The following is a 13,104-nucleotide window of genomic DNA, read 5'->3' as shown; positions in this document are numbered from 1 at the left end:
GCCAGAGAGGTACAGAACCCAGCTGCTGGTGTGCTCTGCAACAAATCTGGTTTAGATAACAGCATCGCAGCGAAGTGTATACAGAAACGGCCCCAGCAGATGCGGTCGCGATCCTGAGCCATCCGCTCAACACAAACTAGCGATCCCTGAATTTATTCCCCACCCGAAGCGGAAAGAAGTTTGCATGGTTTTAGGGTTTTTTTTTTTTCAGTGTAATGACCCAAGCCAGCCTTCGCCCCTTGCATCGCGGGGCAGGGGTCCCGCTGGAGACGGGGTGATCCCCACAGCGGCGGGCGAGGAGCTGGAAGCTGTCAGCGCAGAGGGGTGAGGAGCCAACCCCTTCCCCGTGGTGCTGGCAGGGCGCTCTGAGCTCGCTTCTGCCTCGAGGCCTTGCCGAAAAGAGGTCTTAAGCCCACTGGATTGCCTCCACTAATTATGGCTTTCGTTTATTTGTTTTTGCAACCTCAAAGCCCCCAGTTAATTTTAACAGTTAGTAGTTAGGGACAGTTTGGGTCAAAGACTGTAGGAGTGAAAACAAATACATCTTTTATTATTAGGTAGGGAAAATCCCTATTTGCACCTTGCACCTCTATGCCTTTACCATAAACCTTCCTGCACGGTCTGCTTGGAGAATCGGGACTCAGGGTGAGCTGGAGTTCCTATAAAGCTGTCCTAGAGGGAGAGCTCCTGAGCCAGACCTCATCCAGCCCTATTTAGATGCCAGGACCCTGGCTTTTACAGAAGTTTCTGGATTAAGCTGAGTGCTGGATTAAGTTTTTAATGATCTTTTTCAGCACCTAAACATATTACCTAAGTTTGAAAGTGCCCAACTTCCAGCTTCTTCCACTACTTTCTGCTGGAGGCAGCGCGTCTCCTCACATTTAAATACACCATTGTGTATTTGAATCACCTCCATAGTTCGGGAACCTATTTTGGGGCACTTTTTCAGATCAGGGCACGTACTTTTCACGCAAGTAACCACTGCGTGCGAAGTGTGCCATTGTCTAAACGATGCTATGAATGATTGGACTGACTTATTCCATAAAATAATCTCCTTGATGCGCGTGAGCGGGGCTTTAACCTGGTGGTTCTTTTCCCATGCTCGGGGGAACCCCGGAGCCCTCCCCAGAAGGGTGTGATGTATGGCAGCGGCGCTGCCCATGCCTAACGAGGTTACTAACACAGCGGAACCGTGCAGCGAGTTATTAGATGCTGTTCCCTACAATTATTCAGCTTATTTTAGCAATTTGCGAGAGGGGTGCTCCTTGTAAATCATACTCTTCATGTATTTTTTTTAATTAGGAGCTAAATTCAATCTGACGTTTGGAGCTGTCACTACCCGCGTGTCCTCCGTGCCTGTCTTTGCCCTGTCAAAAGGCTTTGGGGTCCTTGTGTGGGTAATAAATCCGAAGGATGTAAACCTCAGGAATTGCCTGGTTTTCATGACCAAAGCACAGGCTAACCTAATATTTCATGGCACGGTAAAACGGGCATCGTGGTATTACTGCTCTGCTGGAAAATCTTCAGATATGGAGTGCCAGCTTATTCATGTAACAACTTGGAGTGTTACTACCCAAGCACACATAACTTTTTAGAAATGTCATCCGTATATCAGGCTAATGACACTCCTTGAAGCTTGGTTTCTTGAAAGAGATCATCTTACGTGGCTAAACATGAAATCATTCATTTGGCTTGGGCCGCGAAGCTGTATTTCTGTGATTCTTCTCTTCCCCAAGTCCGTGTGCTTTGTTTACAGCATGTCTTAACACACGGCTGTCTCCCAGAGAGTCAGGATGTTCTAGCCGCATGCAGCCTTTCCACGCGAAGCCCATCCTTCCATAGACTGCACCAATGCACAAAACAAAAATGTTTGTTTAAACTCGACGCAGAGCTCCCTGAGGAAGGGAGCAAAGGCAATGTTACAAGGAGGGGGTAACCTCTGCTGCTGGGCGTTACTGGCCCTTCTCAGCGCTCTGTAGCTGAGGCCAGTGTGCAAGGGTTTCCGTGCAAGGTTTCCATGCCAGAGTTTCCATGCAAGAGTTTTGCACCAGCTTTGGAAGCAGGTCTTGAGAGAAGCTTGGTGGGCGGATTTGGGTGCGTGAGGCACAGTTGAAGGGAATTATTTGCAAAAGAAGATAGAAAAACAGTGCAAGTGGCAATGATGTTTACAGATGAGTGCTCAGTCCCTCTGACTTGCCGGCGGTGCCTGGAGATGTGCGGGGTGCAGAGGGGCTGGGACTGGGCTGGGCTGCTCCAGGGGGTGCTGACACGGGAGGTGGGTGCGGACAGACAGGGGGAAGTGGTGTGGAAGGTGGAGATGGAGGAGGATGAGGTTATAATGAGCCCTCTGGGAAGTCCGCAATTGTCTCTTAATTAGCCGTCTTTCCAAGTGGCCTCACCTTAGGTTCTAATAAATGTCTGCCACCACCTTTTGGCTTTGACTGCTAGTTTGGAAGTGAAATGCCCGCTTGCTTCATACCGAGACCTTCGTAACCTGGTAATACAAGGAGAGTCTAAGTAATCTGCCCTTAAATTAAATGCTTCTAGGCTGCAGTGTAGAATGCATGTACTCTGCTTGGAGCAATGGGATTGACTGTTGTAATTTAGGAGTGCTCTAGGTTATTGGGTCCAAGTAAAATTATGTACTTTAATATAGATTATATATGAACATACAAATTAAATAGCCAGAGTTTATAAACCATGTTCAGTTCGTAACTGAAAAAGTGTCCTAAGAAATGGATGCTTTCCTACTAAAGTCTCCTCTCAGGTTAAAACAAATAAAACGTTTTGCTTTGGACCCTGTGTCCCCCAGAGCACTCTCAACCCCAAACTGATCCAAAACCAGGACGAAATCAAATGTTGAGTATCCTGATGAACTGAAAAAGGCGTTACAACACTTTGTACATTAGTACCTTAAACTTTGTTGCACTGTCTGCTTATAGTTTCATCAGATCTGATAGAAACTGATTAGATGCTGGAGTTATGCAAATGGAATGGATACGTGAAAGTCGGCTGTCCTTACAGGCAGAAAGTCTGTCGTATGTGTGTTAGAAAATAGCTTATGTAACTCTGGAAAACACAATGTGAGGTTTTATGACCTCATCCGAAGGCGGGATAATGCAGTTCTTTGTTATGAATATTAAGATTGAGAACAGTTTAGATTGTTTACCCTGTTGATGTTTTATAGCAAGTGCTGTCAAGTGGTGCCTCAGACTGTCCGCAAGTATTTGTATAGACTTTGAAAATCCAGGCGTAAAGTAAAATGACCATCTGATTCAAATGAATTTTCCAATTATTTGTGGCTTTAACAGAAGCTATTGAAGTGTATTGTATATATCTGGCAGCTGGTCCTACTTCTTTGGAAAAAAAAAAACCCAAAAACTAAAGCTTTGTATCTAATCCCTTGAGCAAACCAATAGTAAATTGTTTATCAAATAAGTAGTAGAATTTTCCTATTTTGAATCTGTGCTTTCTTTACATCGCTGTCACGGAAAGGATAATTATATGCAACTTGATGCTGGAGGTGCACGGAGTCGCCGTTTGTGTGTTCCTCTTCCCTCCCTGAACTGTTGCCCGAGCTTTGTGCAACTTCCCCCATCCTGCGCTGCAGGCTGTCAACATCCTCTGCTGCTTCCCATGTCGTAGTTAAGTTTTCTTCACTGGCTTCCAGGGCCCTGCAGTCTGTGCTTTTGTTTGTGCCTCCATCTCCTGGCTCCTTTCTCTCGCTGAAGTCAGTCCTTGACTTCTTCAGTCACCTTCAAGATTCATACAGCCCTTCTTCCAGATCCCCCCCCCATCTATTTATTTATCACGTCCTGGTGATATTTAGCTCAGAATCTTCAAAAAGGTTTGCATCAATGGATATGCATTTTAAACTTGCCAGTCCTTTAGCATACGAAATGTCCAGGTGACCAACTTATTCTTCCCTTCATCTGCTGGTCTTTAATCCTCCTTCTGGGCTTTGTCATTTTCCGCTCGGCTCATTTGTTATGTAGTTCTTAAGCCATAACGCTCTGAGGAAAAAACGTTCTTTTGGAAAATAAAACACTTAGCAGAAAAGGTCTCAATCCACAAAATGGGTTTGTTTAACCTAATTTGTATTAGCAGTATCTGACATACTGTTTGTAAGGTGCTTCAGAGCACAAAGAGGTAATAGCGATCCCGAGGTATCTGTTTATCAGACTCGTCTGCGGATGGTAATCATAATTAGAGTCTAGGATTTTTCCCACCCTTCTCATTTTTGACACAACTGTAATTCATACAATGGAAATGCTAATCAAACATTAGTATGGTGCGTATACAAAAATCTCTTGTGTAGAGATCGTGGTCCTCTTCCTCCTAGTTTGAAGGTATTTTGACTGCTAAATCCCTTATAAAATTACTTTTGGTTAATATGCTATCTTTATCTTGAAGATAAAAGTGGAATTTTAAGATATTTGTCTCTTCATTCACTGTTCTGTGTATTTTAGATCACGCTAGCAAATAAATCAACCCAGTTGGCAGGCTCTTCAGGGGAAATACTCAGGGTTAGCATATGAAAGGGTTTTCTGATGCAGGTAAAGTTATACTGGCTGACTTCAGAAGTGAAATGTGTATTTTGCAAATAGACCACTTGTGACACTTTATGTATGGGCATAATTATTACTTTTTATATTTATTTTTTTTAGCAAATACACTATCTTTGGATAAAGGAGTAACAGAAAGGGTATGGACTACAAAACAACCGCCTTTTTTTTACAATTTTACCATAGAAAATCAAGCTCCTTTCCTCAAGGACCTTAGCACTGAAGCCCTCAGAGATCAGCTCATACCGCTCACCCAAACTGCTCTTGTCATTCTTCTGTTCTGTCACTCCAAAACCAGCACCACAAAAGCCCATCCAGGGAGGGATTTTCGTAACTCCGAATGCATTTTCCCCAGTAAGCATGGGCTACCTGCTCCTCTTAGCTGCCTTGGGTACCTTTTTTTTGTGTTTCTGTGCCATTTTCTGTAGCAGCTTCGCTGCCAGACTTTCCTTTGCAATCCTTCTGGTGTCATCTTTGCCCTCTGTCTTTTGGGGAGCTGGGTGTATATAACATGTTACTCTGATTTTACGATGCTACGAACGAAACAACGGTCTGACCCACCAACCCTTGCTCGGCTGGTCCTCCTGGTGGCCTAGGCCTTGGACCTCGCTAGGTTTCCTCCAGTTACCTCTTCATCCAATCTTCAGCTGTTTTCTGGAGAGCCTGGGCTTCCCATGTCCTTAGGAAGAACTTCTTTACTGAAAGGGTTGTTAGGCATTGCAATGGGCTGCCCAGGGCAGTGGTTGAGTCACCGTCCCTGGAGGTCTTCAAAAGACGTTTAGATGTAGAGCTTAGTGATATGGTTTAGTGGAGGACTTGTTAGTGTTAGGGCAGAGGTTGGACTCGGTGGTCTTGGAGGTCTCTTCCAACCTAGGTGATTCTGTGATTCCCTGAATCCAGAATGTGTGGGTGGGAGCGATGGGTGTGGAGGCCGAAGGCTGAGAGGTTGTGGGGTGAAGGCCGCGAAGGCCGGCCAGGCCTCCTGCAATGGCCTCGGAGGATCCAGGGGAGGAGGGCAGGCTGGTGCACATACCCAGCCCCGGCACTGAAACAGAGACACCCGACCCGAGCACGGCGTCCAGGAAGACGCCCACTCCTCACGTGCAGGACGAGCTCTGCTTTTTTAACACCCTTTTCCTTGGCACCTTCCCCCAGAGCAAACGCCTGACGCCATTTTAAGGGAGGTTAAGCAGATGTATTAATTTTGAGTACAGTATGTCGCCTTCTGACTTTGGGAAATCATATTAAATACTTTGTGTTCACCAACGACTTTTTGGGAGACTTTCCTTTTGCTCTAGTCGTCCATAACTGATCCCATTTGCTGCATAGGTAAATTCAAGAGCACGGCACTTAGCATCTGTGAAATGTATGTTCCAGTTGGTCACAAAGGATAAAATGTCATTTCAAGCATTTTTGTGCTCTTGAGTGCTAAAATATTTTCCAAATTTGTTACAGGATTTTGGAATTATAACAATGCAATTCTATTTCTGAGCCACTAACACAAGTAACTATATCAATATTATTTTGCACTTGCATGATATTATCGGTCTTCAAGAATTATCTTTGGCTTGTTATGTAGTTTATTCAGCTCCTTTAAAAGAATATATGGCCCTAGCACTAAGTTAAAGAAAAGTTAAAGAAACAATTCTGTATTTCTTGCTCTGAAATTGATGGGTAAAGGCCACAGGCATGCTTCTGAGTACAGGCTGCTCATGCAGCTACTGTATTACTACATTCACCAGAAGTCATGATTTCGATTGTGCTGCTTCTCCGGGTATTGCTGTTTAAACACGCAGTATTATTTATTCTGGATTCAGAGAACAAAAATACTAAAGATGAAATTTCAGACTTAACTGAAATCAAATACAAATCAAATCGAACTCCCACAGAAGCAGAATTTCACCCGTGTCTTTTCAAAGCAAGGAGGTTTAGCCAATGAAAACAAACTGAATTTGCCCTTTGGGCTCTCTCTATTTGAGCATCTAAAAAAAAAAAAGAAAACACACAAATGTATATGTATAATGGGTGCTTCTCTATTTACTTGCATGAGCATAGTAATCGGGTTACTTAATTTGTGGCCAGAAGTAGGGATGACAGCATCAGAAGGGTGGGAAGAGGCTTGGGTTCCTGGTTCTGCTGCAAGAGATTGTGAGCATGATGTAGTTTTATGTGGAAAGGTTGAGGTGGTGACCTGTGTGCTTTATAATGCACGTCCTCAGTCCCCCTCAAATAATACCGGATTGAGTAATGTTAGCTTAATGCCTATTTTTCTATAAAATTATTTGAAATACTGCAGAGCATGGTGGTGGGAACCAGAAATGCTCTCCTGGTGCAGACAGCCTCGCAGTCCCTGTCCTCCAGCAGAAAGCTTGCTCTTGTGGGACACATGGCTAAGCAGCATGTATATACGTGAATGGTGGAGAAGTCAATGCTTGTAATCAAATTTGCTGCAAAATTAACAGGATCGACCACTGTGCTCCTTTCTTCTTTCTCACCTAATTGCTAGACTACTGTTACTTTGCTACTTGAGCATCAAGTATGTATTTCTTCTTACCTTTTGTTTTTCATACCTGTCTTTCCAAATGACAGCTCTTATGAAATGGTTTAAGTTCTTAGTTACTTTTGCTAAGTCTTGAGTGTTTTGTTTTTTTTCCCTCCTCCATCTAGAGGAGCAGAATACCTCTAATATGTAAGTGCCTCAGTGGAAGGTATCTCTGCCCATGGCAGGGGGTTGGATTTAGATGATCTTTAAGGTCCCTTCCTACCCAAACCGTTCTGGTTCTGTGATATCTGTGTTGCCATTTACTGGGGTAGAGCATGAGAATATCATTTTCTAGCTTGTGATTTTAGGATTTCATGTACGTGCTCAAATTTGTTATTGGAAGTGGTGGGAGGCTCAAACGAAATTATTTTCCAGAGTCATCTAATTTATTGTCCTGTGTTATTGCTGTAGTGTTGGATGATTTCCCAAGTATGTTTGGCTTATACCTGCGAAAAGGAAGGTTTTTTGAGAGTAGGGTGTGTTTCCAGAAAAATATTATATATACAGATATTAATTTCTAAGCCTAGAGCCTCCCTTTAGGAAGTCCTTAAGGGAATGAAACATTTACCAAAGAAAGTTGAAGGAACTGAGTGTTACAGCGTTACAACCAAGGTCAGGAAGCCTTGCTTCGTGCTTCAGGATCATCGAGAGAGGTGGCATGGCTTGAATCCAGCCAGCCTCAGCCCACAGCGCTGAGCATCTCTTTTAGGATCGGCAGAATCTGCTTTCCCAGGTTGCGATGATTTGCTTTTGGTAACGTCACATTGCCTCATGCTTCTGATTAAGTGAGGTTAATTTACAGGAGCCAGATTCTGGAGAAAATTACATATGTGTTCAAGTTTGCGCACTGTGGGATAAACCCAAGCGCTGAGAATAAGTCACTGGAGAATTCTGCGGTGACTTTGGTGGCATTAGGGCTTCACTGTCCTAATTACCTAAGTGGCAGTCCTCACGGGGTACGTAATAAATTCCCAGCATTAGGTTTAGGGGACTGCAGAAAGATTTGTAAGATCTGTCGTGCTAAATTATTAGCGAACCAGGCTAGATTAACTAGGTAGCAATTACTGAGGCTTTTTCTTCTCTGCAGAGGGAGAAGTGCTGTTGATCTGAGCGCTGTTTAAAGGGGGGGCGGAAGTTAGCTGGGTTGGCCTGTCGATAGCTGGCTGGATCATGCTAGAAGAATACTTTTAACTGAGATAGGCAAGGTGCAGATGTCCATCTATTTATCGAGTGCTCCTGTGTTTTGCCCCACCGTATAACCCCTTTGTGGCCACAGGCAGATGAAAGGGCTGAGAGCTCTGTGTATCACGCGGGCAAATGGGAATGCTCTGGCCAATTCCACTTGAAAATGCAGGAAAAAGAATATTTCTTGGCAAATCTACAAACAGAGTAAAATTATTATTTTTTTGTTTATGTCTAACGTTAGTTTTCATCCTAGTAAGCTCTCGATTTCCCAGCTAAAGAGCTAGTGTTCTTTTTTTTTTTTTTTAAATACATCTTGATACATCTTATTCCTCAGCTGTGGCTTATGTTTTTATAGGGCTCCATGATGTGTTTTAGAACAAGTTCCTTCTTTTTTGACTGTAGCTGAGATAAAGAATTAGTAGTTTAAAACAATAACTACATGTTCCACTGTGATCAAGGAATTAGATAATCTGGCATGTTTGCTTAAGGGGTCTGTATCTTGGGGCTTTTATAGGGCAGTATTAAAGCCCTGAGCCTTCTTATTATGCCAATACCCAGAAGATTGCTTTAATGAGAAGTAAAGGGCCTTTTTCCAATTACAAGGGAATAACTGTATTAAGTTCCTGTGTTATGTCAACCTGCTTTGATTTGATTACTGCGAAAGAAATGGATTTATCTGTCAGTGTTACTTAATTAAGCCTTCTCATTGATGTTTTGCAGAGTAATATAGTGTAGTTTGCACATTTAAGTCTAAATACAAAGAAAATTGGTCGAAAGCTAAGACACGACCCCTGAAGATAAGGCACAAGAGCCATTGCTTGTCATTTTCCGATCAGAGTCCAGAACTTTTAACTTTGGTGGATGAACTGGAGCATTATATGGACTCAAATTAAAGCAAAGCAAATGACAAAGAGCAACCCAGTCCTGAGGTATGTGTTCTTCCCGGGTCATTTTAAGGATCTGATGGTGCCCTCCGGCCATTGGCACCTTGGCTCAAGGGAGGAGTGGGAATAACAGAGCAAAGTGCACCAGAAAGGACAAGTGGGCAGGGTTCACCTCTCCCCAGGTACATCTGTTTGACTGTAAGCCCGTAAGTAACGTTTCCCTTCTTGGGAAAGGTGCCTGGGGCTGTGAATGATCCCCCTCCTGCTGCTGTTCTTAGGGCCACTTGGTGTGAAAGGATCCCAAAACACAGTTCTCAGGTGTTTGCTTAGGTGCCTTGTTACAGTGCCCCAAGACCACAGCATCTGTATTCTTAAAATATAAATAAAAACGTACAGTATGGCAGCCCAAAAAGCTTTACTGGCACATAAATCGTGCTCCCAGCCCTGACCATGAACCAGTGTAAGGGGCCTCGGCACTGCTCCTAGCACACGTGTTGGGGTACACGAAGAGATATGAAGCAGAGGTGTAGGAAATGTTGAGGGATGTGCGCGATGTCAGCATCTCTGCGTGTGCGTTTCTCTTGCTAATTTTTCTAATGGATTTAATATGGATTTTGGAAGCTGTGCTCCAGGGTGGTACGATGCCCATCAAAGTCAATGGGATAATATCCATTGATTTTTAACAGGCAATGGATCAGGGCTCTACAGAGTTAATTGCCTGTTACATAACACAAATGATTTTTAAAAATATGCCTAATTAACCTAATAGAATGGTTGATCTGATCTGTCAGGTAAATGATACACATTTTCTTTCTTTTTCTGGAGCTTAATTAAATATTTACCTAGGAGTGTCTTGTGCTATTAACACGTTCATCTGTTATTGAGATAATAGAAATTGTAATTGAGGGAAAGTATTAAACTTATACATTTTTTTTTTTATGTTGGAAACCAACCAGATTTGGTCGCAGCACCTGTATTTGTAAGTGCTAACGACCGTATCTGTGTCTCAGGCGGCTCGAGTTCCCACTACTCCTCCAGGAGTGGCTGAAGCAATGCCAGGTGGAAAGGTAGCTCTTGCGTTTGTAGTCTGAGGGAGCACTCGGAGTTTCTCCAACCTGCAAAACCAAACGCATATTTTTCCAATTAAAGCTACTGTTTGTGCGTGGCAAAAGGCAAACAAGGCTGTTATTTCATTAGGGTGCCGGTGGGCGCACAGGAATAAGTTAGAAAATAGCACTGAAATGTGCAGTAATGCTATAGATCGACGCCAATCACATTCCTTGATATTTAGCATACAGTAAGTAAAAAAAATCTAAGCAGTATGGTCCATCTGCACACTCAAGGATGCGTTTATGTTGGTGTGAGTGATCTCAGCTGAATTAACACCAGAGTGAACTAGGGTTTCGATGGAATTCCTCACAGGCTTCCACGAAACGTGTGCTGAGGTGCCTCGCTGGTGTGCCTCTATCCATCCACTTTTTAGGCCAGAGGAAAGTCTCGTGAGACTCCCAACTCTCTCTGGTAGAGGTTTCGTGGTGGCCGTGGTTGTGCCAGCGTACATCTCCTGGGCAGAGGGTGCCAGGCCTTCAGGAGCAGCCTGAAGGCAGGAGGCGGACGTCAGTGACTTCTGGGCTGTGGGGCGACCTCCGGCGCAGCGCGGCCTTGAGGTGCGCGGCCTTGCTTTGGGCACCTTTGGGTGCCCACCAGCTGGGGTATCTAGCGAAGAAGGTCCTAAGTCTTTTTTTGTCTGTTCCCACAAAAGCGGAGCCTTGAAGCGTCACAAGGAAGTTTTAATGCTAGTAAATTGGTTTCATTGACAATACCTTATTTTTTTCCTGGGAAAAACTTGGGGAAAGTGGAATAAAAATACCACCATCAGAAGAAATATTGGGAAGTATGAAGTGTGGAGTGCCCCTTATGCAAAATGTTTGATGTGATTTTTGTTAGGCTGTCTGAAACTGTGCGCGTCTCCTAATGATTGCAGTGAATTTTGTATTAAACAGTGAAGGAAAAAAGAGGTACTTGCGATGTGCTGAGCTTTAGGAATGTGCTTTTCTTTGCCGAAATGTTTTTCTAAAATGGTAGCCTGGCTGGGGTGGTGAGAGTTACTCACCCTAAATACGCCTTACTCGAACTTCCCAGTTGCTCCTGCTTCCTCATATTTTGCTTTTACCGTTTGACCATCCCTGGCTTTGTGCTGGAGGCTCTGGCAGGACTCGAAGTGGTACGGTGCGGCCACTCCTCAGTGGCGAGGAGCGCTGAGCCACTGGAGTAATTTTATGTTCAAACCTCGGGTTCCTGAGGGTCCGGTTCATTTCTGCTGTGAATTTAAATGAGTTAATTTAAGCAGTGGGTCAGAAGCCACTACCATCGTAGTAGCCCTGTGCCTGATTCTTAATTAAAGGCAACAGGAGATTAATTTGAAACATTAATTTAAAAGTGCCTATACAAAAGGAAAGAATTATTGCAATAAAGCCTAAAGAACTTTTTTGTCCCTAGATGTAGAAGACAGAACTAGCTCAGGGTCCTGGGGGAATACAGGACATCCTAGTCCATCCAGGGTAAGTATATCTAATCTTTTTCCCCAAACCAGACATCCTGCATATGTAAATTTGCAATCTTAAATACGAGTTTTACACCTGATTGTGCAGAGAAATGGGCATGCAAAGTTGGCAGTGGTCTTGTGTTCCCTTTAAAATTGCCTTTTTTTTTTAAACATTCAAACCTGATCCCGTGATTGAATTTGGCACCTGCTCCGCTACTGCTAACAGGTAGTGAGAATATTAATTAATCATTTTGCGCGGTGTGGTAGCAGCCACCTGGCCGTGGCCGTGGAGCAGCGAATGCTGGTGTTGAACATTGTTTTTGTAGTGAGGTTTTTTTTTTGGGGGTGGCTGGTGCTGGTGACCCCAAAGAGGGCCGAGGCAGTGCAGCTTCTTGAGGAGATGGGGAAGGGACCCCTGGGGCAGGCAGGTGCTGGGCTGGTACGGGGCAGCCAAGCAAGGTGTTCACAGCACCTGCAAGGCAGCTGGATTTGGCCAGCTCCCAGACCCTTTAGCTATGCAGGCCCTTCAGGCATCTCGGGCTGCAGCAGGGCCGAGCGCTGCTCCGTGCAGAGCCCCCCTGCACGCGTGGTGCTCCAGCGTCGCGATCGTTATTTCTGTTTACTTCCTGCAAGGGCATGAAGCACTCTTAGGCTGGGCAAAAAGTGGCTGAGCTCTCACTTACGCCCTTATTCAGCCAGTTTGTTTAAATTGCTTTTTAATTGTTTTCTAATTAACGTGAAGGATCCAGGCTGGTGAGCAGTGCAGACTGCTGCTCGGTGCCCCCGAGTGCTTTCGCTGCTCGTCCTTGGGCCCGTCTTTCCCCTCGGGGTGGGTTTTTGGTAGGTGCCCGCATGCAGAGGGGGTCCCCAGGTGCTGCCCGGCGGGGACCCTGGTCCTGCCACCAAGGGAGGAAAGCCCGACACCTTTTCTTCCCTCCCGCTTAGCATCCATTACGTCATTACCGTTCACGTCTGTCAGTTTTATTTTTATCCCTTTTTTTCCTTGACACTTGTATTGCTTCCCGGGGAAAAATGTTTTGAAAAGTAAATTCTAAATTTGCACACACAATTATTTATGCATGCAAAAACTTGAATGTGAGTGTACAATTAAGTTTTGCGATATAAAGAAAAGAGCACGAGCCTGGGGAGAATTCTGGAGTTTCAATCAAGGCTGTGCATTAACTTGCAGAGTTACACCCCAAACAGCCTGACCTCTCTCTGTTTCCCTTTTTGTGAAGTGATGCTGGTGTTTCCACGCTGGGAGAATGAGTTTCTTGTGCGTTCTTCCGAACCCAAGAAACAAAACATTACATAACTCCCTGCCCGGCCAATATTTGCAGTTAATTTTAAGATTTGGCTAATCTGCTGACTGAGGGTGGAAGG

General features: G+C 44.4%; 1 protein-coding gene across 35 annotated transcripts in view; it reads left to right on the top strand.

Annotated features, from left to right (window-relative positions):
- TCF4 (transcription factor 4) overlaps positions 1–13,104 on the top strand; it is a 211,562-nt gene that overhangs the window by 53,101 nt on the left and 145,357 nt on the right. For 32 of the 35 annotated variants that reach the window (XM_080571847.1, XM_080571885.1, XM_080571848.1 and 29 more), the window contains one exon: positions 11,676–11,737. The exons of the other annotated variants lie outside the window; for them this stretch is intronic. In XM_080571847.1, the coding sequence (XP_080427973.1) occupies positions 11,676–11,737 (62 nt within the window). The remainder of the gene's footprint in view (positions 1–11,675; positions 11,738–13,104) is intronic. 35 annotated transcript variants of the gene reach the window in all.

The sequence above is a fragment of the Anser brachyrhynchus genome (assembly GCF_964034855.1).
Source record: "Anser brachyrhynchus genome assembly, chromosome: W".
NCBI classification, from domain to species: Eukaryota; Metazoa; Chordata; class Aves; order Anseriformes; family Anatidae; genus Anser; species Anser brachyrhynchus.
Note: the sequence above shows the minus strand (reverse complement) of the source record. Positions and strands in the feature narration are given on the sequence as shown.